This window comes from Cebidichthys violaceus, unplaced genomic scaffold (assembly GCF_023349555.1).
Source record: "Cebidichthys violaceus isolate CVI_PGR_0920_01 unplaced genomic scaffold, fCebVio1.0.p SCAF_92, whole genome shotgun sequence".
NCBI classification, from domain to species: domain Eukaryota; kingdom Metazoa; phylum Chordata; class Actinopteri; order Perciformes; family Stichaeidae; genus Cebidichthys; species Cebidichthys violaceus.
Window position 1 is genome coordinate 229,842 of NW_027176978.1, and position 26,382 is coordinate 256,223.

At 47.5% G+C, this 26,382-nt stretch overlaps 3 protein-coding genes across 3 annotated transcripts in view; 2 read left to right on the top strand and 1 right to left on the bottom strand.

The window, feature by feature from the left end:
• The first annotated feature begins 334 nt into the window (after positions 1 to 334).
• On the top strand, positions 335 to 6,767 carry wnt9b (wingless-type MMTV integration site family, member 9B). The gene is made up of 4 exons (XM_068704435.1): positions 335 to 529; positions 1,106 to 1,359; positions 2,864 to 3,129; positions 4,562 to 6,767. Exons 1-4 carry the CDS (start codon positions 444 to 446, stop codon positions 5,021 to 5,023), a joined length of 1,068 nt encoding a protein of 355 aa, XP_068560536.1. The 5' UTR covers positions 335 to 443; the 3' UTR covers positions 5,024 to 6,767.
• Positions 6,768 to 16,439: 9,672 nt separating this feature from the next.
• gosr2 (golgi SNAP receptor complex member 2) lies at positions 16,440 to 19,976 on the top strand. Its single transcript, XM_068704457.1, has 6 exons — positions 16,440 to 16,630; positions 16,874 to 16,938; positions 17,470 to 17,578; positions 17,986 to 18,118; positions 18,330 to 18,470; positions 19,152 to 19,976. The coding sequence occupies exons 1-6, from the start codon at positions 16,602 to 16,604 to the stop codon at positions 19,311 to 19,313; spliced, it is 639 nt and encodes a 212-aa protein (XP_068560558.1). The 5' UTR covers positions 16,440 to 16,601; the 3' UTR covers positions 19,314 to 19,976.
• Positions 19,977 to 20,112: 136 nt separating this feature from the next.
• gpatch8 (G patch domain containing 8) overlaps positions 20,113 to 26,382 on the bottom strand; it is a 6,868-nt gene continuing 598 nt past the window's right edge. The window contains exons 2-5 of the mRNA XM_068704446.1: positions 26,168 to 26,370; positions 25,890 to 26,033; positions 25,635 to 25,764; positions 20,113 to 25,236 (exon numbers count right to left, since the gene is read on the bottom strand). Coding sequence (XP_068560547.1) covers positions 21,302 to 25,236; positions 25,635 to 25,764; positions 25,890 to 26,033; positions 26,168 to 26,370 — 4,412 coding nt within the window. The 3' untranslated portion in view covers positions 20,113 to 21,301. The remainder of the gene's footprint in view (positions 25,237 to 25,634; positions 25,765 to 25,889; positions 26,034 to 26,167; positions 26,371 to 26,382) is intronic.

Below are 26,382 nucleotides of genomic sequence, written 5' to 3' on the forward strand. Positions count from 1 at the left end.
TGCAGGTGTGTTGTCATTGTGGGTTAAAGTTGGGGTCCGATGGAGCGACCTGAGGTTTTGGTTCCAGTGCGTAACCAGGTTTGGTTTGAGCATCCCATAGTGACGGGTACCCGGGTGTGCGCGACATTTCTACATCACAGCAGGTAAACGCAGTCATGTTGCAGCTTCTTCCACCTGGGTGGCGTTAGTTACAGTGGGAGGGAACATACAGTAACAATATTGAGGGAATCCAATGAGGCTGCAGCAAGATCATGCGTCCCCACCTCCCCTCTTCCCCTCTCTCCCCCAAAGGGCCCTGCCTCCCAGCGGACCACTGGGCCCAACGCACCGGATTTGAGAGTCTGTGTGCGTGTGGGGTCGCTTAAAGAGATGCGCCGACCAGACGGCACAGACTTTCTCCGTTGAAGAATCAGCGAGATGAAGAGCAGCGCCAACCCGGCACCATGCGCTCCAGGCTCCCACGGACCGCCTGCCTACTGCGACTCGCTGCGCTCTGCATCCTTCTCTCGCACACTGCAGCTTATTTTGGGTCAGCCGATTTTCTTTTTTCACTTCTGTCCATCGTATTAATTGATTGACTTTGTTCCTTAGATTGCATCAAAACGACAACAATGACAAACTTTAGCCAAATTACGCACGCGTAATTGTGCGCAAACTATAGAGGCACATTGCCATTGCGTTGCGAATTCGCTGTAGTTTTGTTAGTTGCCGTGCTAATGTCTTGCAATAAACAATAATAATCACCGGTGGTAATTTAAGATGCATCTCAAACAAATGCATGTTAATCACGTGGTTTATTGCACGTTTTCATGGATTTGTTAAACTGCACTTTATCTTATCCGTAAACGGTTTTCTTTTGTTTACAGTATTATCATCAGCCAGGAAAACTCAAATTTAAATAATAATAAAAAATAGCTTTAATTTACTCACGGAGTAAATTAACAGGTTCAATTGGCAGGACTCAATAAACCGCGTAAAACAAAATCACATGTTTTCATGAAGTCTAATATGGACACATTATTGGAAACAAATGAAAGGCTTACTTACAAGCAACTCACCACATTTACAATATCTTATGTGTTTGTTTTTTTCTTTCCACTCTAAGGCTGACAGGTCGGGAGCCCTTGGTGTTTTTACCCGGTCCGTTTTCAAATGAAGCTCCGACAGGAAAGGCCCACCTGAAGCAGTGCGAGCAGATGACTCTGACCCGGCGGCAGAAGAGGCTGTGTCGCAGGGAGCCCGGTCTGGCCGAGACGCTGCGGGACTCGGTGCGCCTCAGCCTCCTGGAGTGTCGGTATCAGTTCAGGAACGAGCGCTGGAACTGCAGTCTGGACGGCCGGGGGAGCCTTCTGAAAAGAGGTGAGCCTGAAACTTCGCTTCACAGTTTTTTTGTTTTTTTTAGCGTTTAGTCAACCCGTCAGCCAAATCACCATCATCCAGTCACGCATGGATGCCTTTTATCTTTATCTGTATTTATCTTCATCTGCCTCAAATGAGACAGGTGCCAAGCTGCCTGATTTCCCTTTTAATCTCCATCACTCACTTCGATGACGGTATGTCTTAGTTTGCCTGCTTGTGCCCTGACGCTCGTGGCAACATGATGAGCCAATTGTTCCTCTCCAGTTGAGCTTGTTACGAACTTTTGGGCGCCAAGACTGGAGACACATATCAAACACGACTGAGGTCTGTCTTTAATAACTTATTCATAGATGTTCTTATTATTAATGGCGGGATGCGTAAGCCACATGTCAACACACTGACGCGATCAAAGGTAAACATCTGACGTTACATTTTCATGTAAATCCATGTAATTTATTCACAACAATGATCAAAGTGATATCAGTTTAAAGACGTATTAGGTTACGTCTTTAAGAATATAAATGTAAACAATATAATTGGTTTCCGTTTGTATGGGTTGTTGCTGCCACATGATCACACACTTTATCCACGTTTCCTCTCTGCCTCACTGATTTTACTAATTAGTTTGAACAACTTGTATTTAGTCGTGCTGCATCCAAAGAGATTGCTTCTATACGTTTTAAATATTTATTAGTTATTTAAAGTCATTCTCCCATCTGTTACAATAACACCAGCTGACTAAATCCTTTTTCTTTTATTCTGTACTTAAGAAGTTCTGCTCAGTCCCTCGACTGTTTTCTAAAACTTATGTACTTTAATACTTTTTTTAATGACCTGATACAACCATTGATTAGCTTCATATATAATAAATCACCATATTGGATAAAGCTCAAGTCCCCTGCAGGTCTGCTGTGCACAGAAAATGCTTTATGCATATGGATATCAGTGTGGGGGAGAACATGAACAGGTCAGCATGGAGGTAATGAGGGAGTAGAAAGCCAAGAAATGTGGTGCGGTGGAGTGTGCTCAGGCCCTGTGGTTATTTTTATCTCGGGAAAGCGCCCATTCCCAGAGGAAAAGGGTGGCACGATTACCCACTTTCATCTGGGAAAATCCTTCCTAGTCAAAATAATAATTAATTGGATCAAAATATACCCCGGTGACGGCTCTGGGTGAAGCAAATAACAGTGTGTAACCGAAAGGAAAAGGTCAGAGGAGGAATTATGACACAAGAAAACTTGCAGAATAATATTGAGGTTGTAGTAAACCGTGACGACGTAGTGAGCTCTTTGTAAACGTTTTGGCTTAAAGGCTTTCTCAGTGGCACAAAAGACATTTTGATGGTAAACTGTGCATTAATCCCTTACGCTATGCAGTTTATACTCAGAACATGTGTTTTTATTGCCACAAATAGCATTTAAAGCTCTGTAAGCATGTCTCTTTAAATCTGTCCTAGATAAAAAAAAAAAAAACAAGCCGATGTGCATTTGAATATGTTTTCCAGCATTCAAGGAGACTGCCTTCCTGCTGGCAGTGTCCTCTGCGGCGCTGACCCATGCACTCGCCAAAGCGTGCAGCTCGGGCCGAATGGAGAGGTGCACGTGCGACGACTCCCCCGGCATCCAGCACCGAGAAGCGTGGCAGTGGGGGGTCTGCGGCGACAACCTGAAATACAGCACCAAGTTCCTCAAGAAGTTCCTCGGCCAAAAGAAGGTCAGCAAGGACCTGAGGGCGCAAGTCGACGCCCACAACATCAACGTCGGAATTCGGGTGAGCGTGAACAAAATAAAAACCTAAAAGGTGTTGGAACAGAAACATGACATCAAATGTGCTTCAGCGAAAACAAACACCATCTATACCTGAGCCACGCTTATCTCAATTAGTAGGGCTGCAGTTTTTACAAAAAATAATTACGCCTCCAGCGCACACCAGCGCAATCAGAGGGTACAGAATTGTATTCCTCACCTGCATATTTTCCCCCCAGTGCCAGCCAGACAAACGCCCCCTTATTTGGTGCCGTCGTTGTCCTTGGTGGATAACACGGAGGGTGAGGCAGCGGAGCGGGGAGACGAGCTGGCTGTGGAGCCAGGTGTTCTCAGACATGATAAAGCTTGCTGTGCGGGCCTTCACAAAATTAAAGGTCTCATGTCGGAGAGAACGATTATAACCGTGGCCTCTTTTTAATATACGAGCAAGCGTTTTTTTTTTTTTTTTTTTTTTTCCACTTGTTGGATCACTGTGCTCTTCATAAATCCACCTAATGTTCATAAGCACCTTTGTGTTATAGCTCTGAAATTGCAGGGCCCCCGGGGTCCTACTCCTGCTGCTCACACCTTTAGGTAGAGACAAAAAGAAAAACAGGAAGAAGTGAGGAAAGCAATCTTATCTCATCTTCACCGAGTTAAATGTGTTTTTTTTCTCCGCACTTTATGTGGCCCGAGAGGAGACCGCGAGCCGCGTGAACAAAAACATGAAGTGGTCGGCGGCCCCCTCGTCTCTCAGTAATGGTGCTCTGAAGCCCCCGAGGGGTTCATACCTGCAAAGGGAGGAACTGAGCGGCACTTCTCAACCCAGAAGTTGCCCTCTGGCTCCCTCTGTGTGACCTGTCTCTGGCCCCCGCCGAAGACAGCAGCTCTCAGGCTGAGTGATCGCGCCCTCATCGCTGACCATCGAGCTCAGTGAACTATTAACCTAAAATCAGGGGCACCATTGCAAAACCGCGGCTCTAGTTTTAGTTTCTTTGGCACTTCTTGCGCAGAAATTCTTATCAATGTTTTCCATGAGCAGGCATGTACAAAGAACAGGGTGGAGAGATTCCACTGTCTGCACAGTTTGTCACCTCTGCCTCGGGCTTTAGGAAGGAGAGACAGGTGAGAAGCAGACAGGAGCTAGTTTCAACACATTGAGTTAAACAAAAAAAAAAAAAAAATGGCAAGAGCTGTCCAAAGTGAGAAATGTGCGGTAAATGAAATACGACATTCTGAACAGTCCCCCTCAATCCATTATGTCAAAATGTTTGACTGAGGTGGGCTAAAGGCACACTATCCACAGACCACCACCCCTAACCTCCTACCCAGCCTGCAGGAAACTGTCTCACTCTGTCCAGATAGATGTCCCAGATAAGAGGCCAGGTAATGAATCAAACTAAAGGAACTGACACTTTTTGTTCTCTCCCCCCCCCCCCCCCCCCCTCCTATCTCAGGCGGTGAAGAGCGGCCTGAAAACCACCTGCAAGTGTCACGGTGTCTCCGGCTCTTGCGCCATACGGACTTGCTGGAAGCAGCTGTCCCCTTTCCACGACACCGGGCGGCTGCTGAAGTACAGGTACGACACGGCAGTGCGGGTGCTGAGCGTCACCAACGCGGCCACCGGGGAGACGGAGCTCGCCGGGCCCCGTCGCCACGGCCAGAGCCTCCGCACCACCGACCTGGTCCACCTGGAGGACTCCCCCAGCTTCTGCAGGCCCTCGCGCTACTCCCCCGGCACGGGCGACCGGTCGTGCGCCAAAGACACCAGCTGTCAGAGTCTGTGCTGCGGACGCGGTTACAACACGGCCATGCGCCTCACCAGCCTGTCCTGCCACTGCCAGGTACGCTGGTGCTGCCACGTGGAGTGCCAGACGTGTGTGAGAGAGGAGGAGGTGTACACCTGCAAAAACGCATAGCAGGCGACGAGATGTAGGCCGTATGCAAAGACTTGATCCATTGGACAGATTGGCTGAGCGACAAAAACAACAAACGCAACTGAGGGATCTCCCTTCAGAGCACGTCTTCACGGATCTCCATTCTCACCCGCATGCTATTTGGGGACCACATGTAACATTATAATATTGCTGGTTATTTGCTAATCGTCACCCGATTCGATACGCAGCAGCTCACTGTAGGTGAGGATGTTTTCAAAGCACTCTCTGCTTCACTCTCGCTGGATGCACTGAAATCCCACTCCTGTGGGACGGAGGGAAATGAGCTCTTAAAACAGGTACTGGACTGGACTGGACTAGACTGGACTGGACTGGACTGGACTGGACGTCAAACCCCTCGTCTGCAGGGGAGCTCTGGCAGTGACTTTGTTGTATTGGCCCCCTTCCACTTGACTATTTATTGTATCAGTCATTGTGTCTGTTGTACTGCTGCTTTATACTTTAACCTTCTTGTTATTGCCACTGAGGCTAAAATGGCCTTAAAAGGAATCCACCTGTCTGTCTTTCTGTCTGCTGTGGAGACATTTTAGGAGTTCATCTCTAAATTAAAAAAAAAAAAAAGCACTTACTGTAAGTTGCTCTTGCCACATATGATGCAAAGTTCATAACTAATCATAGACATTAGAAGAAAAAGAAATGTTTAGGTCTAAATGTGTGTCTGAGCAGAATCACTGGAAGCTTTGAGGGGTGCCTCTGATGTGCACGGTTCCACACATTAACAGGGTTGTCGTGTAAAAGACACAAAGCTGGGTTTCAGTTGCTCTTATGGAAATCTCTATGGAAATCTCTACATGTAGCCTAATGTGTGCTCAAAAGAACAAAGGGAAATGCCCGGCGGTAATAGTGAAAGGGGGGGGGGGGGGACACACACCAAACACTGTTTGAGAAAACAAAAGAATGATAAACGCTTCATTTCTGAACACACACCGACCCCGCTCTTGTGTTTCTTCTACGCATCGAAGCACGCACTGCGCTGTACTTTCAAGTTTGAAATTGCCCGACTGAAGCATTTGCTCTTTTTAAAAGTCTAATTCGGCCACATCTTTGTTCTTTGAAGTGGGCTAATCGTGCTCCTTACTTTCCCCAAATTGCTAATCAAAGACATTCCCCATGTTTACTCACTTATCCTCACATGTGTCCATGTGCGCGGGTCAAAAGTGCACGTCTCAAAGTCTCCCAAAGGCTTCGTTTTATTGGCCAGTTTGTGTTTTGTTTGAGTGATTCTGAACTGTATATATGATATGAATATAACTCATGTCGGGGCTGCAGGCGTATGACAATGTGGAATCGTAATTTTTCTACCTCACTTCATCTTTTGGCAAATATCAATAAGATTTATGAGCTATGCAGAGTTATGTCCTGTCCTTTGTTGTTAAAGATCGTATTTTAGATTTTTGTACAGCTCTTTTGAATTTGGTTTATGCATATCACCAGAACTCAAATGCTTTTTTTTTTTTTTTTTTTTTTAAATCTTGTTGCATTACACTCTTATTTAAAATAAATAAGGTTGATAAATGGACATGGTATTTGTAAGAGCTATGTGTTTGTTGTGTCTTGATCAGTTGGTGCAGGCGGTCGCCATCACACACACACACACACACACACACACACACACACACACACACACACACACACACACACACACACACACACACACACACACACACACTCTCCACACGCAGCAGCAATACACCTGCCTGAAACTCTGCACCGGGAAGCACTTCCTGCTTTTCATCTGAAAGGACTGTGGTCTCGCTGCATCATCCTCATCATCCTCATCATCCTCAACCGCACAGTAAAAAAAGGCAGCGGGTGGGCGGGCGGGTGGGTCAGCGGGACACGCACACAGGTGTTGTGCCTCCAGCACCGCAGCCACGATGACAATCATAATGACTATGATGACAAAAGATGATGACTCAGCAGAGCGTTTGACCCACCCCCCCCCCCCCCCCGACCCATCGTTAGAAAGTAACATCAGGCTGCACCAGAACCACGACGAGAGCGGTTTACGTGCTATTAACCGTGAATCATAACTTTCCACTGGCCTGCAGTGATCACACAGCACACACACACACACACACACACACACACACACACAGGGCTATTGTACAAGGTATTTATAGTGTGTGCTCTCTGGTGCTTTTGATGTTGCTCTCTAATTACTGTGATTACACATTATTATTCCTTATTAGAACATCAACCGAATACCCCGAGTATTGCAGTGAATTATAGGACAATTTGAAAATTACTAAGCCTTTTTTCCCTCACAGGTTTAATGACTTTAAACATGTCTATAATGGATGTACAGTATATTATGTTGATGGAGCAAATTATGTCTCAGTGTGATGAGTATGCTGCATGGCTTAGGGGCAAAAATCTGCAAATTTAATGAAACGAAAAAAAACTGCGATGAAGCTATGAGATGAGCCAAATGTCACTCAAATTCAGCCATATTAGACGGGGTTAATACTCAAGGCTCAAAGGTTTTCCTCGTGTAAAAGAGAGAATCCTCATCCATCGTTCTACATCTGTCTTGAAATCAAAGAAATGAATAATGTAAAATCCTTTGAAAGTTACTTTTAAACTTTTAAATATTTTTTTTTATTTACAACAGAAGAGCACATTCCCTGACATGGGATAACAAATAATAAATAAAGAAGGAAATTACTTTCTTTTTTTTTTTAGATCCCTAAAATGTGATCATTGCTTTTAAAAAAAAGATAAGAAAGTGAAAAGTATTTTCTTCAGCACAAAAATTATTATCTTTGAATGAAAATCATGTATTTTAAAATCTGGTTATTTTCAAATTTTTCAAATTAATTGATGGATTAATTATTCATTTATAGGTTGAGGTAATTCTCACGCTTCCAAAGTTAAATACACAATTTAAAAACCCTCTGGATTGGCTGAAAAAACACATTGTCACATTAGTTTTGGACATTTTTCAGATACATGTTTTTTTCACTGGACAGCGACAATATGGTTTTTTTTGTCTCTCTAACAACAACATTTTAATACCAATATAAACCTGTGCTTGTGTCCTCTACTGCGATATTAATTTCCCCTCAGACTGGAAAACTTCAGTTCAGTGATACATAAATGCGTCAGCCGGCAGGTCACACAAGTTCATACGCCGAGACTACTGACTCACTATATTAACTCCTCATATCATAATAGTGCGGATCAATATTTAACTTTATTCAACGTCAATGCTGTATTTTAAAAAAAAGCCAAAGGTGGACCTGGGGTTGAGAAATTGAGGGACATAAAGGAAAAAGATGAGGATGGAGGGATGAAGAGGGGATAGTTTTTCGGCCCCAGGAGGCCTCATCCCCCGCTGCTGCTGTTGTTGTTTTATAATGAACTCCTAAAGCCTTCATTTCCCTCACTACCCTGAGCGGAGGGGGTGCAGCGATGGGGGCTGCTGAGTCCACAGCCGGATTCGCACGCACAAGCCCCGAGGGCGGCTGCTTTGAGCGGGGTGGGGGGGGTCGGACGGAGCCGGGGTGCAGTAAGCAAGCTCCTGTGTGTGTGTGTGTGTGTGTGTGTGTGTGTGTGTGTGTGTGTGTGAGACAGTTCTGACAGGAGACAGGTGAGGGCGGAGAGGTTTTTTTTTTTGCATATGTGTGTGTGCATACTTGCCTCTGCGCACACCTGTGGTCACTTCAGTAGGAGTGCGTGTTTGTTGTCAGGGTTTCCTGTGCGGGCAGTCGGCCTGATGGAGCTGCTGGAGCTTCTCCCCCGTCACCCCGAGACACTGAACGACAGGCAATGCAGGGTGACGCTGGCGGTAACACTACCTCTTGTGTCTGCGTCGGCCTGGTTCAGGTAAAGGTTACTGGGCCGCGCTGCAGCGGAGCACTGTGCCCCTGATGGATGAAGACGAATTGGTCGAGGTTTTTTTTTTTGAGATATGTATTATACTTGCAAAACATTCAAAGAGACATACATAGCTTTCAGGTTTATACATCACTCATTTGTGTACGAACAGTAGATGTTAACTGAAGCGTGGGAGGCTTGGTCGATACTTTGCTCAAGGACACAAAGCGCCGTCCCGTCCTGTAATCGGAACCTCTGAGCCTCGGGTCAAACATCTAAAACCCTACAAGACTTCCGCCTCTGAAGAGAAGTTTGCTCAGATAGCATCAGTGCTAAGTCCTAATCCTGAAAAAAACAACACCCTGACATGGCACAGAGAGAAAATTAAATGATGAGGAGCGACGTGGAGCGACGTGGATTTGGTGCAGAAGAAGAGGTGGAGAGAGAGAAAAAGAGAGAGAGAGAGAGAGAGAGAGAGAGAGAGAGAGACAGAGTTGTGAATACGGCATGGGGTAGGAATTTGGAATGTGAAATGACTAATGCAATTGCTCAACCCACAACAAGAACATGCACTGCCTAGAGCTATGACAAGGCTGAGTGCATACCTCTATGGGGGGGCCTAACGCAGAGGCTCTGGACTGGGATGGTGGCCGAGCTCCTCACCTCGACGGGTGACGAGACGCACGGCCGCAGAGGAGGCGTAAACGTGTGTGATGGTCAATTGAGCGGGCAGCAGCGTGAAATGATGGACCTTCACCTGACGACATAGAAACAGAGAAAGATTAGAGAGAAATACAAGTTTATTACAGTATGAATAGTAATGTAAGCAGACAAAAAAAACGTCTATCAGAGCTGAAATGATTAGTCGATTAATTGATTTTATTTTGATAAGCTTAAGACTTCCGGCTTGATTTAGGATTTCTATTTGAGAGGAAACAATGATGTTATGCTGAGAGTTTAGCAGTCTGAAGTGTTTTTGTTTCTACATGAGCTTCATATTTTTTTGTATTGTGTGCATAGTTCCATTTGTTGTGTATACGATGGAGAAAAACTGTATTACAGAATTTCTTTTTTCAAGAATGTCGCCACCATCAGTGGGGTCATTTGACTACTTTATGTCTCAATTTTAAGCAAAACGTCCCAAATTATTAAAATAACATTGACAGGTTTTGGAGCGTGGGGCTTTAGGAAAGTGCGATGGCCGTTTTTTTAGCCATTGCTCTACAATAAATGTCATGTTCATCCACCACTTTGGTCGAGACTGACACTTCTCAACAACTGCCATAACATTTTATGCAGACATTCATGGTCCCCAGATGATGGATCCTCCTGACTTTGTTGACCTTACACAACTGTTTTGTGTTGAAGATCCTGCAGAGGTTGCTGTTCAGTGCCGGTCATTTTGCTGCAGACATTAACCAGCCTAGTGAGCACATTTTTCCTGCAGTTAAACGACGAGGTGAGCACAGACTCAATAAAAGATCAGTAAAACGTTGTCATCGGGGTCCTGTCAACCTGGAACTTAGAGAGTTTCCTGAGACAAAAGAAACGCTGCTGGCTCTTTTTGAGCACCGTGTCAGCGTTGCTCTTAAATGTCAGTCGAATGCCTCGTTCCCAAATACTCACAGGACTCTGTCAGGAGCAGGGCGAAATCAATGCACACGTCTTTTGTCTTTGACACATTCAGCACTAAAAACGATGCATGACACCGAATTTGAAAAAGACTCAACAACAGAACCATGAACCATAGGGAGTTAACTCTCCAGTAAGTGTTCGATATGTACATCAGAGGAGAGAGGACGCATCCCTGAGGAGAGCCAGAGGATGTTACCGTCAACTCAAGAAAGTTGACCATTAGCTTGTTGCGTCCTGCGCGTGAGGAAGTCAAGAGTCTAAACAACAACACCGATGTCCAAGCCAAACTGGTCCGTGAGCTTCTGGACTGTCAGATGTGGCTGTACGATATTGAAAGCGTACTTCAATACTTACTTAAATACCTGCTAAATATACCACATTCAATTCAGCCACAGCTGAAGCAGCCAATTAGCAAATGCTGAACATCTGGTTGGAGTTGCCATTGTGAGCATGTTAGCATTTAGCTCTCGCTGCGTTCCAAATCACACTTTTAGTTCATACTGCAGCTGCTTTGACAAAGCACTACTGTTGCATGACTTCAACTGGGAAATACTACTTCCACATAACAACCTGCACCTTGAACTTTGATCCTCTTGCTCATAAATCCGCTGCGCAAAGGATTGTGGGTCAGAATAGCCAGAGACGCCTGCTAGCTTGCGTGCTGCAAAATGTGACTGGATGCAGCACATCCTGGTACTTTTGACACACTCATTTGACATGCAAAGTGTTGGGATCTTTGTCTGGCATACTAAATAGTGTTGTCATACTGGTATTGGAACGCACAGTTTGAGTTGTGAGTTTATGGACCAAGTGATGAATCAATGAATCAAAAAAACTAACAGATTAACTGATATTGAAACTAATCGCGGCTGCAGCTCTGCTCCGTTCACAAGGAGACTAACTGGTGCTGTGGCCTTCTTATTAGTTGACTGGTCACATTGACGAGTCGCTAGCTGGCTTTGTTAAACAAAAGTCAGAAACAAGATGTTTCCAAGAAACGTACTTGTCAAGTGAAGCACAGACCAAAACAGAAAGTGGTTCAATGAGGGCCGGATGCTCGTACAAGAGTGCACAAGTGCTTGTGAATTGATTTCACACAGCATCAATGCCACTGAAAAAAATGTTTACTGGTATTCTGTTGACCACTCCGTTGTGAACCCCTACACCCACACCCCCCCACACCCCCCTCCCCCCACTGGGAAGCTCCTGGGGGAGGCTGTTCCCATGCTGCTCCACAGAAACACCTGCAGCACAAACAGCGGGGTTTACATTGCAGCCGCTGCGATAGGACGTGATAAGACCTCACGCACCTTCATAACTGACTCCCCGTGCTCAATATATGGCACTCCTCTGCCTTTCCTCTCAGCTGCACACACGCACACACACACACACACACACACACATACACACACACACACACACACACACACTGACCTCCATTACAACCGAAACAAAACTTTCCCAGATCAACAATATCCGATGGAGAGAAAACACAGATAAAGAGAAGAGCGATGTGTTCTCTCAACCAGCCACATCTCCAGAAAAAAAAAAAAGAGAGTCTGGAATGTCGTCTGTGATTATTTATTTCATCCACAGCTATGTCCCTGAGTGATCTAACTCATTAAATCATCACTGTCATTAAAAGACTCACAATAATGTGCCAGTGTGAACCGCACTCTCTGGCTGTGGGTAGGACGCTGTCAGGCGGGGGAAGCCCGGTGCAGCGCTGCGTGCCGTGTTGCTGTTTGTGTTCCCATCCTGGCTGAGCCCGTCATCCAACCGCAGGGCTGGACGGCATCTCTCATCCCCAATGGTCCGGGTGTCACAGGTGGTATGGCCACAGGGCTGCATGTGTGTGTGTGTGTGTGTGTGTGTGTGTGTGTGTGTGTGTGTGTGTGTGTGTCAGACAGCTGTACGATCACTCTAAGCTCTTTGAGGTCAGACTAAATAAAGCTGGGAGGAAGAACGAGAAGCTGGAAACGACGACGACGCTGATCACCTTCTGTCACTGGGAGAGGCATCTCTTTCCCCACTCAATGAATGAATGCCAAATAAACTACTTTAAATATTCTGACAGTAAAGAACATCACTAAATAACCACGGTTTGTAACTCCAAACAACCTACAGCCATGGACAGATTATGAGGCAACAAAAGGCCCCTGGACACAGACAAAGGTCGCCCACCCCTCCTATATGTATAGGACCGAGTCACCAAAACTGAAAGAGAAAACAAAACAACTGCAGTAATCGTTTTGTGTCTCTATGTAGTCGTTTTGCATCATTTTGTGGTTATTTTGCATCTTTTCGTAGTCATTTTGCATCCTTTTATGGTGGTTTTGCGTCTCTTTTTGGTCGCTTTGCATCTCTTGTTTTGTAGGTCTTTGTAGTTATGCATTGTTTGGGGTTGCTCTGCATCTCCTAATGTCTGTTTTGTGTCTCTTTGCAGTCAATTTGCATCTCTTTGTCGTCATCTTTGCAGTTTTGCATTTTTTTTAAATTTGTTTTACTTTTCTTCACGGCTGTTATATTGTGTCTTTGTAGTCTTCTTTCAGCATCTCTTTGCAGTTGTTTTGCATCTCTACACAGCTGTTTTGTGTCTCGTAGTTGTTTGTTGTCTCTTTGTCGTTGTTTTGCATCTCATTTTTTCTGATCGTTTTGCATCTCTTTGTAGTCGTTTTGCATTTTTTTGAGGTTGTTTTGCAACTTTTCACATCTGTCTTGTGTCTTTGTAGTTGTTTGTAGTATTTTTGTAGTTGTCTTGCGTCTTATTGGGATCGTTTTGCATCCCTTTGCAGTCGGTTTGCATCTCTTTGTGGTTGTTTGACTTTGTGACATCACTTCATACAGAAGTTCTGATACTAACAAGCCAACTACCTCCTATCCCCTTCTTACTCTGGTGGGGGGGGGGGGCTGTGCCACCCGTCTGGCCCCGCCTCTGGACCCCTTTCCCACCAGAACCCACTGAGACACTGGGAGCTTATGAGTTTCTCCTGTCATCTCTGACAGGCCCTCATTTGCTTTCATTCAGCGTCTCATCACGGCTTCAAAGACGAGTGGATCATCTCCCTCGGGGGGGGAGTGAGAAGATCTGTGTGCCTTCAAAAAAATGACTGGCATCCAAAAATTGTTGACCCAAGGCGGTTTTGCTCCTCATAATTGGCTTCTTCACTCTGTCTGTCTTGGGCAATCACCGGAGAGTTATGATGTATTATATTGCCGGGAAAACATTATTAAGTTGTGTAGAAGTGATTCAATAACGTATCATTTTCTGTTGATGAACAAAACAGCGTAATTGAAGGGGGATATTCACAGAGTACACTGAGTGCTTTCTTCCTCCACCCGACAAACAACTCTGCTGCCATGTTGTCCAGCCGGGACAAGGGAGACTGATCCAGCGCTTCATTCTGTTTGGTTCCAGCTGAAGCCCCGAAAGGAGCGACGCCTTGCACCAGGAAACAGCATTCTTTGAAGGATCCAGGGAGGCTGGCCACCAAAGCTGCACAATCCTCTAAATACCTAAACATTCTGCATCGGGATCCTGCAATGAAGTGCATGTAAAGCTCTACGACAGCATGCGACGCTTTACGCGTCTTATTTTCATTCAAATATTAGCATCAATGGTGGAATGTGACTCATGTAAAACACTTAAGGACAATTTCGAGGTACTTGTACTTTATGTGATAATTTCCATTTTATGATACTTTGTACATCTACTCCACTGCACCTCAGTGTTTTACTCCACGACATTTATTTGACAGCTAGAGTTATTTTTCAGTTTAAAAATGTATATGTAAACATGTTAATAGTTTCTAAAATATACATTATATATTAAACTAACCAATACTTGATACATAAACTACTATTTTGCTAATAACACTAGTGTACTTTTACTTTTGAAAGTAATATTTTGAATGCATGCCTTTTATTTGTAGTAGTAGGAGTATTTTAATACTGCGGTATGACTACTTTTACAAAGATCTCAATACTTTTACACCACTGCAGAGCTCTAATTCAAGAGGAAACAGCAACACATCTTGCAAAACTGGATTTGTACCAAAAATGTAACTTCGACTGAAATCCATAAAAAAAAAAGGAAAAATACTCATTTTAGATACTGATAACTAACAGGACGTAGCTTTCTTGGTGGAGGCAACAACTGGACAGAACTCTGCACCACGTACGGGCATCAAGCAACAGACTAGGTGTGGCCACATGCGATCTCCCGGTCAGTCGGAGTGGCGTGATCCTGCTCCACACCTGGAGAACGGATTCCAGTTTGTGCCCGTGGTGCTCAGGTGTGGAGGAAAACCAGTAAGCTCATCTCATCCTTTCCTCAGGGCTGAAAGATAAAGGACAGACAGAGAGAACCCCACAACCTCCAGAGGGAGAGAGGGAGAGAGGGAGGTAAATGTCCTCATGTACTGTTTGGAAATGGTTTGAAGGGAGGGGGGGGGAGGCCTCGTTTCTCCCTTTCTCTACTCCGTCTCTACTCTGAGCAACAGGTTAAAGCTGCGCACATCCAGCCACTGCCCTGGGGATGTGTTATGACAACCGAAAACGGTGATCTGCGAGAGCAAGAAGTGGCATGAACAGACCTCAAGGTTTCTGACATGTGGGGGGGTGGGGGGGGTGGGGTGGGTGAAAAGGACCTCTGTTGAGAAGTGTCTCGCCTGAAGATACAACCATCAACTCAAGCACACATCAGGAAGCCAACGGAGAAACTGTCTGGGCCGGCGTCTGATCGCTGCGCTGGATGAGGTAAACAAATACAGCCACCATAACAGGAGCTGGTAACAGCTAATTAGGTTGAAGGGCGCTTGGATTTGCGTTGCTGGCTCCCGGTCTCATCGAGCGTTGATGGAGGGTTGGAGGAAGGTGATTGAGATGTGGTTTTGTGACGATGCCAGGCAGCGCCCCCGGGATGCTTTTTCTTCCCTCTAAATTGCCAAGGAACTATTGTGAAATTTCCACAGCTTGTTCTGGGAAATCCCATCATGCCACTTTCACACAGTACACTCGCAACTTCACAAACACACGACCTCAGACATCCTCCCCACAGTGATCCGTGACTTACTGAAAAAGTTTGATATCATTAGTTTTGGTGTCTCTGGCCGCAGGCGAGAAGGAAGCCTCCAGATGGACAGGCAGGAATATTCTGACACCTATCTGTGGAAAAAAAACAACAGAGGATAGTCTGATGAGACTGAATCAGGGGGGAGCTGACAAAAGCTAGCCCCGGGGCATGTTTCACAGAGTCTTTCCTGTCACATGTCTACATGTCAACAGATTATGCTACATGCTCTCAGAGTTTGTCTTGGGTTAGTGGGGTGAGAAGGGGGGGGGGGGGGGGGGGGGGGGATCTCTGCTATCACACCTGTCAGCTACGCATTAGAGAATATCAAATATAATGAAAAATATAGCCTGCAGCCTAGATTTAAATGTGGGAAGTTTACCGTCAATTGAACAACCTGGGTGGAAATGTTGACTTGTCCACAATGGGGTGTCAGCGCTAACGTGTAGTGTCCTGGTTTACTGATGTCTCACAGCATTCACAATTAAGGACAATTCATAGAGTTTAAATACACGGTTGGTACTGCTACTGAGCAAAGTTGACAGTAGGTGGTGTTTCTTAAGCATTTTGAACCAGACAAAGATCGTTAATTATGAAAAAACAAACGCATATCACACAGTTTTAGTTAAAAGAGGGTCCTAACTATGTGAGAAACGACGGGTAACAAACACCTTTAACTTTATTTGCTTCACAAAAACGTCAGAGAAATTAATTACATTATTTATTTTACAATTTCAGTGTCTAAGAATCGAGGCAGAGTGAGTCCTCTTCATTTGCTCCACCTCTCTCTCTCTCTCGCTCTCTCTCTCTCTCTCTCTCTCTCTCTCTCGCTCGCGCTCAGGTGACGCGTCACTTCCGCTCTCCCATTTCCGTACACAAACGACATCTACCGATGACGTGTACACTCCACTACCGTTAGCTGGCTAGCCAGCTAGCTTTAGCCACCTGTCAGATTAACGGTGTAACGTTAATAGAGTGCGATCCCGAGGGGGGGGGCGAGTCAACACACCACTGAAGATGGAGACGCTTTACCACCAGACAAACAAGTGAGTGTGTTTCTATTGTGTTGCAAACTGTTCAGATTGTCAGCTAGCTAGCTAGCTAATTAGCGGCGATTTAACTTTCGTTCGTAGTACACTGTAGCACACTGATGTCATCATATTGGGGGTTATTGACCGTTAAACTCTCCACACAGCAGTTAGTTGACGTCTTTAAATATTTGTCGGGTTGTATTTTGGCATCATGTGTTGGTTCCCAATCCACTAACGTGACGTTTTATTTTGGATTAGGCAAATCCAGGAGGTGCAGTCGTATATGGGAGATCTGGAGAAGACGGATCGTGAGTCAGTACACTGTGAGTAGCGACGTTTAATTATTTAAGCCACGTGACGCTGTGTTTGACTGGGGTCTTAACGTCTATACAGACTCCTTGTTATGGCTGCCTCTCTGATATATATAGTGACTGGAGGGGAGGTGGTGTCTCTCTGGCTGATTGTTTTGTTTTCTGAAGCTGGTGCCAGGACAGGAAGGAGCAGGGCTGGGTGCAGGGACACAAACTGGGAGGGCTTCTTCTAGATAATGGTTTGGAGCCACTGAGCCAGGCAGCAGACAACCCCGATTCGCCTCCTCCCATTCCCACATAATGACATCAACGTGTGTTTGAACCCAGAGGAGGATGTAGCATGCTAAAGAGTCTGTACTCTACCTAATGAGGGAGGGTCGCCCGCAGTTTCAGCAACCTGAAAACGGGAGAGAAGTTGGAAAAAAGTAGTAAATCCTCAAACAGATATATCGCATTTAACAAGGGCACACTTTCACCTGATCACTGCGTCTTCCTTCCTGTAATCGCACCAAATGAATTCTCTCCTTTTATTGTGTTCTTTAGTGTTAGAGAACGAGCTGCAGGCTAGAATCGACCAGATCTTCAACCAGTTGGAACGCCTCGAGATCTTGTCCAGCAAGGAGCCGCCGAACCGCCGGCAGAACGCCAAAGTGTGAGTTTGGAGTGAGTCAGTTGACGGCGACCCGTCACCTGCTAAAGGCAGAGGGTGTAGGAGAGGAGACAGGCAGCCCCGTGGCGACGTGGCTCTGTGAAAACATCTCCTCAGCAGCCGCGTCATCGCCAGCATTCCTGCTGCGTTGGGCAAAGACTCATTGTGAGCTGGGTAAACAGGCCTGAGGGGACACCGTGCACCCCGTCCCACATCGCTCCTCTGATCTTAGTGGAGCTCTAGTGGGGTCTGAGTGAAGCCGAGGACTGTGAGGCACTCTTCATTCCAACCGCATGACACCCAGAACAATTAGGAATTGTTAGAATGACGCACGTGATGTGGTTCAATGATGCTTCACTTGGCACTAAAGGTGAATCAACAGTTCAACTGTGTCCTTTGCTTTCCCTCAGGCGAGTGGACCAGCTGAAGTACGATGTCCAACACCTTCGGACCGCGCTGCAGAATTTCCAGCACCGACGCTACGCCAGAGAGGCCCAGGACCGAGAGAGGGAGGAGCTCATGAGCCGGACCTTCACGACCAACGTGAGTCAAACAGGGTGTGAGGTGAACCGCGTCGTAGTGTCGCTACAGAGCTCAGGTTCAGTCTTCTGATAAAAGAAAAAGAGGGTTGGTAGAAACGCGATAGCGCTCCGTGAACTTTGACTCTTTGTCAGGTTGACATGGAGGCTAGTTTATCAGGGTAAAATGCAAACGTCTGTGGAATTTGAATGAAATGTTTGTTCCTGTCCAATAGGACGCAGATACCTCCATCCCCATAGATGAGACCCTACAGTTAAACTCCAACTTGCACAACGCACACAGAGGCATGGATGACCTCCTGGGCAGCGGCAGCGGCATCCTCAACGGTCTCAGAGACCAGAGATCTACTCTGAAGGTGTGTGTGCGCCTGATTCAATACAAGGTCCTGAAGTGGAAAATGTATTTATATCTAGATAAAGGAACCAGTATGAAAGGTAAGGCTGTCATTGAAATAATGATGGGATTTTTTTTTTTTTTTGGCAAATGAATTCCCCTCAAAACACGAGTGGAGGGAGGTGGAGAGAGCCTGTAACCACAATAGTACAAAAGCATGATTCATGTGATCATACTGTATTATTATTATTATTATAAGTATCACAGTTATTGTCCGTAGCATACGTCACCACATCCCTGATAGAAGGCTACTTGCCCTGGACAGCGACAGGGTGAACGGTGCGTTCCCCTGACCCGCTGTTCTGGTGTTGACACGGATCACAATAGTCTTATTGTTGCTGTGCTCAGCTACAGGGTGAGTGCTTGTTTCCAGGGAGGAGATGGTCTTCCTGGTTTCGCTCCGGGCCTCTTATCAGGGTGCGTCTGTGTCGATCGACTCGTCTTGCCGTGAGAAAGCTCTGACGGAGCGGCGCGTCAGGGCAGGGCGGCGGCGCAAAAACCTCTCCCAAAATCCGACAGATTAGGGTTGAGATAATTACAATGCGTTCACGTTGTTGCCTGGGTTTTGCCCAAAACACTCGGGTGTTCTCCTGGCTGTTAATGACCGAATCTAACGCGTCGATCTTTGCTCCACTCTGCACAGGGGACCCACAAGAAGATGCTGGATGTGGCCAACATGTTGGGGCTGTCGAACACCGTGATGCGACTGATAGAAAGGCGAGCCACCCAAGATAAGTTGATCATGATCGGAGGCATGCTGTTGACCTGCGTCTTCATGTTCCTGGTCATCAGATACCTGGGCTGACCCCCCCTCCCCCCCCATCCAGCCGTGGACGTTTCTGCAGCGCATCATCCCTCACGATATGAAAAGTGGCAGAATGGACTTTTTTTAACATCAGATTTGAGTCTTTTTTTTTTTTCTTTTTTTTTTTGGGATAAATCGTGCCATTAGTTTGTTTTCCACCATTTTTAAATTATTTTGGGCACTTTTTGCAAAATGGTAAAAGGTTGACGAAGACCTTAATAAGTCAGTATTTTATTCCACTTGAAGCTCCAATAGAGCGTTGAACTTTAATAGATCTGCTGCTTTCCTCAGATCACTGCCGCAAATCCAGAATCTAGTTTATCAAAACCACTGAAACTGTAAATCTCTCTCGTGACTCTTTCAAAAAAATACTTCAAACTGATCTTTATTCTCAGCTTCTTCCTCCAGTGAGCATCTCTGTTTCGTGTCATTCTGCCATGTTGGTTCATAGAGAGATAAATACTCACAATGCTTCATTACAACTCAAGAATTGTTTTCTGTTATGTGCATAACATGTGGCAACAAGGATCTGTTCACACAGTAAATGAAAGCAGCAATTCATCAGTAGTAGTTAAAATAATTTCTCTTGGATTTAAGCCTCTGTCTAGTCTCACTATGTGAGTGACTTTAATTCTCTTAATAGAATAAAACATGTTGCATTTCCTCTGTGTAACTTCTTGAAATGGTTCTGCTGTTCTACAGCTGAGGGGTGTTAACTCAAGAGTCTGTTCACGGTGACGAGGGCGCCATCTAGAGGTTCATTTAGTCACTGACCCGACATATCATAGAAAGACACGGATGAACTCAAAAGATTTTATTTGCTGAAACAGTAAGTTCTTAAAAAATACAGAGTTGCTACTGTTTGACAGATCACCATCCCGGCCCGTGTGAAGCGGGCTCATTTATAAACAAAACGTGATAAAATACGAACACGCGACCGACCGCCTTCCGCCTCTTCATTCTGCCTTTTCTCCAAAAACCAAAACCTCTAGAATGTTAATAGGTTAAATCTACAGCAGTTTTATTTACAAAAATTACACAAAAGCAAAAAACACAGCTCTTCTTTTGAAGAGCATTTTGGAAAATAATTTAAAAACAGAAAAATACAATTATTGCAGTATACTACAATCTTATTGTTACATGGCGCAAAACGCACCACCTCCATGTACAGATTTTCAGTGCAATTTATTCAGGTGCAGCCTCACCACAGGGAACACGAGCTCCGCCCCGGAGCGCCGGGGATTCAAACCCCCGACGTCGGCCGAGAGAGAAAGAGAGAGCCTTCTTATGTCGGACCGATTTGGACACCAAAGCTGTAATTTCATGTGGTCAACATTGGTGGGATTCTTCACATTACACACTGATATATGTACAAGTTACTGCATTACAAATTGAGACTGAGGAGCCAATAGAGAGCAAGTAGTCATATGAAAACATAAACAATATCAGTAAATATAAGTACGCCTCTGAAGGTTACATGACAGAGTCGGAGCTGTTCGCCGACCGCGTACTCTTCAACATGATTCAGCCGTTACGTCTCTTTGGCTGCCAAAATGAGCAAAGACAGAACATTTTGGATGTGGAAAAAAAACAAAAAAAAAAAACTCCAGTGGTTTCTCTGATTAATCACTGAAAACACAAATATGTGTTTTTAATATAGCTCAAGCTGGAATAGAAACTAAGGTGTTGAGGAAGTCTTCTTTAAATCTACCCCTGCGGTTTAGAAATTTGGGGCAAAACATGAAAAAGAAACAAATTCTCACGAGGCAGAAGAAAATGTTGACGTCCATTTTGGACCCAACACAGGCAGCACCACTTTGTGGCTACAACGTCCGCGCTGTGCTGGCCGGTCAAAGGGTAGTTTATCGACAGCTGCCTGTCTCGCTGCACGGACCTCATCTTAAAGTCCTGAACCAAGCCGGTCCAGGTGAAGTCTTTCTTCCAGTGGTTGGGGTGCTGGGACTCTACTCCTTCACTCGGACCATTACTCAGGAGCCGTGGTTGGGTGGGTGCTGGAGGTCCTGCCCTGAGAAGATTGGGTGTAACAGTGGGTGGAGTTGGAGAGCCGCTGCAGCAGCGGCCTGTGAGGGCCGGGGTGAGAAGAGGGTGGGGTAGAGGGCTGCGTGTGGTACATGGTGGAGAGCTAAGGGAGTGTGGTGGAGCGCCGACGCCGGGATAATATGGATAGGCTGACCAGAGAGGAAGGCCGTGTGGTGGGCAGGAATCAGCCCGGCGTGTTGTAGCTGGTGTCCCAGAGAGTGACCGAGGGAGTGGCCCAAATGAGACAGGGAGATGGGGGTAAGGTGGTGGTGCTGGGGAATGTGGTGTACCTGGGCCAACTGGGCATGTGCAGGGTGCGGGTGGTGGGCGTGTGCCGGGTGGAGTCCCATGGCCGCAGCGGTGGCGGCATGGTGCTGCAGGATGGCGTGTTGCACCGTGGTGATGGACGTGCCGGACGCCATGGACACGGTGGGCTGCTGGATGTGGATCTGCTGCATGGCCGGGGGAGGGGGAGCCGGGGCCATCTGGGCAGCTGCTGCGGCGGCGGCGGCTGCTGCTGCGGCTGCGGCGGCGGAGGGAAACTGCTTGACCTGCTTAGCCATGAGCTGCTGCTGGATGTGCTGCTGCGCCGCCTGCTGCAGCTTGCTGTACTTCTCCATCTCCTCCGGCGTGAACGTAATGGGCTGACTCTCCAGAGGAGCCAGTCCGTCCTCCTCTGCCTCCATGACCTCCTCCTCCAGGGTGGGCGGTGGGTAAGCAGGGTAGGCGTGCATTGGCGCCTGCTGCATTTCTGTCATGAGGGAGTCCATCATGGGATTTTGAGAGGGGTCCTGTCCCGGCTCTCCTTGGTACTGGGGCATCGCCATGGATGGGTCCTGTTCAAACAACGGCCGGGGTTCTTGGTGCAGCTGGGCTTCTGTGGTGGGATGGGGTGCCGCCTCCTCCTCCTGCACCACCGTGACCTGTGGGGCCTCCTCCACCTTCTGGACCGGTGGAGCCGGAGGTGGTGGTGGAGGGGGGAACTCCCTGATGGGCTCTACCAGGATAACCTCTGGCTCAGAGCACTTCCCTGCTCCCGACTTCTCTCCCTCGTCGGGTCGGGTTAGAGGAATCATCGGTTTCTTCGCGGCCTGCAGCTTACCAAAGAGCGGCAGCATGGCTTTGCTTCCCAGGGTCGGCGGTAGTTTGGGACCAAAGTATCCCTGTGGTGGGTCCTTGATCTTCAGCCCAGATTTTGTTCCTGTGGTAGAATCATCGGAGCTCTTCTTGGACTGCACCTTCTCCAGCAGCTGGCGAGCAGTGAGGCTGTTCTTCTGCTCCCCTGCGTCCCGTGACCCCCCTGGCCTCAGAGACTGCGAGCTGGATGAATGGGTGTTGCGGTTAAGGCCTCGCGATGAAGATGAACGCGGAGACTGGGAGCGGTAGATGCAAGAGCGGTTGAAGTCCCTGCGCTGTGCGTCGGTTTCACCTCGAGCCCTGGGGGCTCGTCGGCGAGACGAGCCTTTGGTGGAACTGGAGGAGCGGCTGGCGGAGCTGTGGCTGCGGCTGTAGCTGCGCCTCCAGGATCTCGCGCTGGTGCTGCGGCTCCAGCTGCTGGAGCTTCTGGAGCTGCTCCGATGGTGCCGCCGGTGCCTCTTCCTGCGGCTGTAGCTGCGTGAGCGCGAGCGGGAGTCTTCCGAGGAGGAGGAAGAGGACCGGTGTCTCCTGGACCGTCTCCGTCCTCGGCTCCCCCTCCGCTCGTACTCGGAGTCCGACGAGCGTTTGGAGTGCCTCCGCCTGCGGCCCTCTTTGCTGTAGTCGCTGTAGCTGTCCGAGTAGCTCCGGCTCCGGTGGCTGTAGGCGCTGCTGCCTGCCGAGGAGCGCTCGGAGCTGCTGGAGTACGAGTGACTGCGGGAGGCCTGGCCGCGATGGCGTCGGCGGCTGCTGCCCCGTCTCTCCCCCCGTCTCGAGGAGCGGCTGCAGGACCGGCGCGATTCCTCGCTGTGGTGGCGCCGCTGTTGATCCCGAGGACTTGACCTGTGATGACGCGAGCGCTGAGTGTTGGAGCCGCCTTCTTCTTCACTCTCGCTGCTGGGAGGTCTACCGGGACCGGGGCTCTTTTGGGCCGAGGTGGAGCAGGAGGCACTTTGAGGTGCACCGGAGTCCGTCTTTTGCCGCTTGGTGCCGCTGTGCTCCTCTGAGGAGTTGACCTTGTCGGTGCCTTTTCCGGCTCCTCCTTCCTCTGCTCCAGACTTGGAAGGCACTTCCTTAGCAGCACGTTTCCTCTTCCCCGACTCTACTCCTGTATTTCCCGTAGTCCCTCCAGTTGTCAGTGTAACAGAGGAGGCAACGGCTTTTTCTTCTGACTTTGGTTTCTCTTTTTCTTTTTCCTTTTCTTTTTCCACGCCTGCTGCCTCCTCTTGATCCGGAGCCTTGTTTTTGCTCTTCTTCCGTTTGTGTTTCTTCTTCTTTTTGGGCTTCTCTTGCGTCGCCTCAGCCTCGCCCTCCACATCGTCTTTTGCTCCCTTGTCTTTTCCTTTGCGTTTTGAGCGCTTTGCAGACTTCTTGTGCTTCTTCTTTTTCTTTTTCTTCTTGGCGCTACTGCTGCCAGTCGCAAGCTTTTGCTCCTCACCTTCTGGTTGGCCGGGCTCTCCCGTCATCGGTGGCTTGTCTTTGTCGGCGCTGGTCCCAGCTTTATTAGTCTTATCTCCTTCGGCCGTGGAGGCAGCCAACTCTTTCCCCTTGTCGTCAGATTCTTCACAAGGCTTTGGGGACTTTGCCGCTTTCCCACCACGCACTCCTTTGTTGCGGGACAGCTTGAAGTCAAAGTAGAGCGGATTACAGCTGTAAGACAGGGACGGCTGGGCTTTGGTGAACTCGAGGAGCTCAGAGGGCCACTGCAGGGTCGTGCTCTCATCTTTACTCAGAACTGGGAAGAAGGGACCTGTGGGGATTTTAGGACCCGAGTTGGAATGAGGAGCATCCTGTGTGCCCTCTGCTTTTAGCGGAGGTGAAGTGGGCACAACGGGAGCTGCGTCTGCCTCTAACGAAGGGACATCCTCCGCCTTTAATTTAGGCGATGGAGGAGCTGGCTCTGGGTCCGGGGATGAAGTGATATTATCTTGTTCTTTTTCAGTCTTGCACTCTGTGACGTCGGGTTCTGTCTGTTCAGGACTATCTTCAACCTTCTCCTCCTCCTCCTCCTCCTCCTTCTTCTCCTCCTCCTCCTCTTCTTCCTCCTCCTCCTCATCCTCCTCCTGCACCTCTTCCTCGTCTTCGTCTTCCACTCCTTTGATCAGACACTGATCAGTGGCCTTCATGAACAGCAAGAACTGGAAGTGAGGCTTTACCCGGCAGTGAGCCGGAGGTATGTAGTGATAGTACTCAGGCTCCTGTCCAGCGTATCCTTCCTCTTTTTTCATCATCATCTTCAGTTTGTTGAGAGTGGAGGCTAAAGAGGCTCCGTCGTCAGGCTGCTGCACCTCCTCCGTCGCCGCCACGATGACAGCGCTCTCTCCTCCTTCACCTCCTCCTCCTCCTGATCCTTCCTTCGGACTGTTTGTGCTGCTGCCAGACGTCTCCTCTTGCCCTCCTGCCTTTTCTCCCTCCTGGCCCTCCTCTTCCTCCATAGCTTCCTCTCCATGATCCGCAAACACCGCAGCGGCCGTCTCCAGCTTCACCGGGGCCTTCTTGGCGAAAGAGAAGGACACGCTGACTTTGGATGCTCCACTCGGCGTTGGGGAGGTGGAGCTGCTCTTCCCCAGAGAGAAGCTGATGGTTGGAGCTGGCTTCGGGGAGGTTTCCTCACTTTTGTCTGCAAAAGATCCTTCCAGGACACAGTCCGTTAGAGCCGCGTTCTCAGGCGTCAGGTCGCCATCTTCCGACTTCTCTCCATCCACAGCGACCGTGGTGGGTTTGAACATGGGCCCGCTTCCTGGAGTGCTGAAACACAAACGCATGATAACAATGAGATGTGGCATCGAGTCTTCAAACTGAAAAAAAACACCAGACATGATTGACCCTTTGCTGAACCTAGTCTTCAGTATCAGGATTCAGTTTTATCAACAAAATAAGTTATTATAGTAAATAGTAATTGAAGGAATTATTAAAGTAGATTTGACTGTCTTCATGTTAGGATCGATGTCCTCTAGAGAAGTCTAAATTCAAAAATTGACCTAGTGTGAGATCGTTAGAATAATATTAAATCTATATTTTGGTTTTAATATGTGGTCTTTGTTTTTGGACAGTGACCCTTTAAAAACACAGCAGACATGCTATTGTGCTACGGATGCATTATGAAATCCAGCCAGCAGAGGGCAGTCCAGGAACAAATCCTTACCGGTCCCTGTTGCTTCCTCTGCTCAGCCAGCTCATGCAGTCGGCGCAGCATCTTCTCATGCTTCTTCCCACCTTTACGGGTCCGGGACGAAACGTTACGAGCGAACTCTCTCTGCTTGAGCTCTTTAAGCCGCTGCATTGACGTGAAAGACAAAGGGGGGGGGGACAAAAACCCATCAGGATCTCTGCTCTCACAGGAAACAAAAAAGACAACTGATCTCCATTGAGAGCGCGCGAGAATAGATCCGTCAGAAGTACCTGCTTGTGAGCGTGGTCGTAAGAGTTGATGTGGTTGTCAAACTCCTGGTGTTTGGTGTACTGTTTGTCACACAGCTCACAGTAGAAGTTGGCTCTCAGGTCTTCCAGAGCCTTTGCGATGGCTTTCTCCTTCTCCACCTGGTCCTGTTGTTGATGATAGGAAACACACGAAGGAGAGGGTGAACGTGTGTTTTGGGTTGCACTACAGCAGCCCCTACCAGTGTGAGTGATAGAAGCAGCGCCGACTCTCACAACAACACACCGCTGAAGGACCTCACCTTGTATTTTTGCCGCAGTTCTTCTGTGTCCTCCTTCTCCACTTCGAGCACTCTTCTCTTCTCTGTGGCGTCCTCTGCATAGTCCAGCTGAAAAAGAGGGGACAGACAGCAGTTACAGCACTCGCCCGAAGACGACGACAACAACAACAACAACAACAACAACAACAACAACAACAACAACAACACTCCTGAATCAACTTCATCTTATTTTCCAT

Coding starts and splice junctions, on each gene's coding strand:
- wnt9b (XM_068704435.1), top strand. CDS start 444: ATGCGCTCCAGGCTCCCACGGACCGCCTGCCTACTGCGACTCGCTGCG. Junction 1,360..2,863: donor GGGGAGCCTTCTGAAAAGAG/GTGAGCCTGAAA, acceptor TATGTTTTCCAG/CATTCAAGGAGACTGCCTTC. Junction 3,130..4,561: donor ACATCAACGTCGGAATTCGG/GTGAGCGTGAAC, acceptor CTCCTATCTCAG/GCGGTGAAGAGCGGCCTGAA.
- gosr2 (XM_068704457.1), top strand. CDS start 16,602: ATGGAGACGCTTTACCACCAGACAAACAA. Junction 17,579..17,985: donor CGCCGGCAGAACGCCAAAGT/GTGAGTTTGGAG, acceptor GCTTTCCCTCAG/GCGAGTGGACCAGCTGAAGT. Junction 18,471..19,151: donor ACCAGAGATCTACTCTGAAG/GTGTGTGTGCGC, acceptor CACTCTGCACAG/GGGACCCACAAGAAGATGCT.